At 49.6% G+C, this 1,279-nt stretch overlaps 1 protein-coding gene across 1 annotated transcript in view; it reads left to right on the top strand.

The window, feature by feature from the left end:
- Positions 1–44: 44 nt before the first annotated feature.
- EMH_0039630 (uncharacterized protein) overlaps positions 45–1,279 on the top strand; it is a gene marked incomplete at both ends in the record, with an annotated part of 6,269 nt that continues 5,034 nt past the window's right edge. Inside the window, 2 exons of the mRNA XM_013495421.1 lie at positions 45–48; positions 398–1,060. Coding sequence (XP_013350875.1) covers positions 45–48; positions 398–1,060 — 667 coding nt within the window. The remainder of the gene's footprint in view (positions 49–397; positions 1,061–1,279) is intronic.

The following is a 1,279-nucleotide window of genomic DNA, read 5'->3' as shown; positions in this document are numbered from 1 at the left end:
GCAAAAACTCTCGCAATGGATATCGTCAGCTTAGAGAGGAAAGTATGTGTCATTTGTTCTTTTCTTTGTTTTTTTTGTTTGTTTGTTTGTTTATTGTTTTGTTTGTTTTGTTTTTTGTTTGTTTTGTTGTTTGTTTGTTTGTTTGTTTGTTTTTGTTTATTTGCTTTTTTCTTTGTTTATTTGTTTGTTTGTTTAGTTTGTTGTTCTTTTGTTCAGTTGTTGGGTATTTTCGTGTTTTGTTTGTTTTTGCTTGTTTGTCCGTTTGTTTGTTTAAGAATTAAACTTTGTATTGCTCTTGCTGCTGCTGTTGCTGCTGTTGCTGGTGCTGCTTCTGCTGCTGCTGTTTTTCTGGTTTTGTTGCTGCTGCTGCAGCTGTTGGTGTTGGAGTCGTGTGCAGCAGCTGAAGCTGCACAGGCAGCAGCAAATCACCGTGAGCAGCAGCAGCAGCTGCAGCAGCAGCAGCGGCAGTTGTCTTTGGCTTTAAGTCAACGTGAGGAGGAGGTGCAGCAGCTTCTATCTGAGCGGAAGTCTCTGCAGCAGCAGCTGCAGCAGCAGCAGCGGGCCCTGCGTGGGGCCCGGCGGCAGGGGCGCCAGGCAGCAGCAGCAGCAGCAGCAGCAGCAGAAGATGCTGTGTTTCAGCGGCTCTCTGAATGGAGAGATTCCTTAGTCCGTACAACAGTGGAAGCAGCACAGAGTTGCTGCAGTGACTTTTGCTGCAGCAGCAGCACCACCGCGAGCAGCTGCAGCAAGCGCAGCAGCAGCAGCAGCAGCAGAAACAGCAGCAGCAGCAGCAGCAGCAGACACTGGAAAAGATGCAGCAAACGAGTTGCTGCTGCACAGCGGCGACGCCGCGAGGTCTTGGGTTTAGTGCAGCGGCTAGCAGCAGCAGAAGTAGCAGTGAAGGAGTTAGCTGCTATCATTGAAGAGGCAGCAGCAGCAGCAGCTCACGCCTCCCCTCCTCCCCACACAGACATGCAGCAGCAGCTGCAGCTGCAGCTGCAGCAGCAGCAACAGCAGCAGCAGCAGCAGCCGCAGCAGCAGCAACACCTCCTGAGAACCAGTAGGCAGCTCCACTTTTTTTGTATTTTTCAGCGCAATACAAAAAAAAAAAAAAACAGAAAACCTGCAGCAGCTGCAAATACACCGCAACGACACACATACACACACACATACACTACAACAACCAAAACAAACATTTAGTGCTCCTACTTATGCTGCTGCTGCTGCTCCTGCTGCTGCTGCTGCTGCTGTGTATGCAGCTTCGCCTTCTCTGGGTTTC

This window comes from Eimeria mitis, genomic scaffold, assembly GCF_000499745.2.
Source record: "Eimeria mitis Houghton genomic scaffold, Emh_scaff1566, whole genome shotgun sequence".
In the NCBI taxonomy this organism is placed as follows: Eukaryota; Apicomplexa; class Conoidasida; order Eucoccidiorida; family Eimeriidae; genus Eimeria; species Eimeria mitis.
Note: the sequence above shows the minus strand (reverse complement) of the source record. Positions and strands in the feature narration are given on the sequence as shown.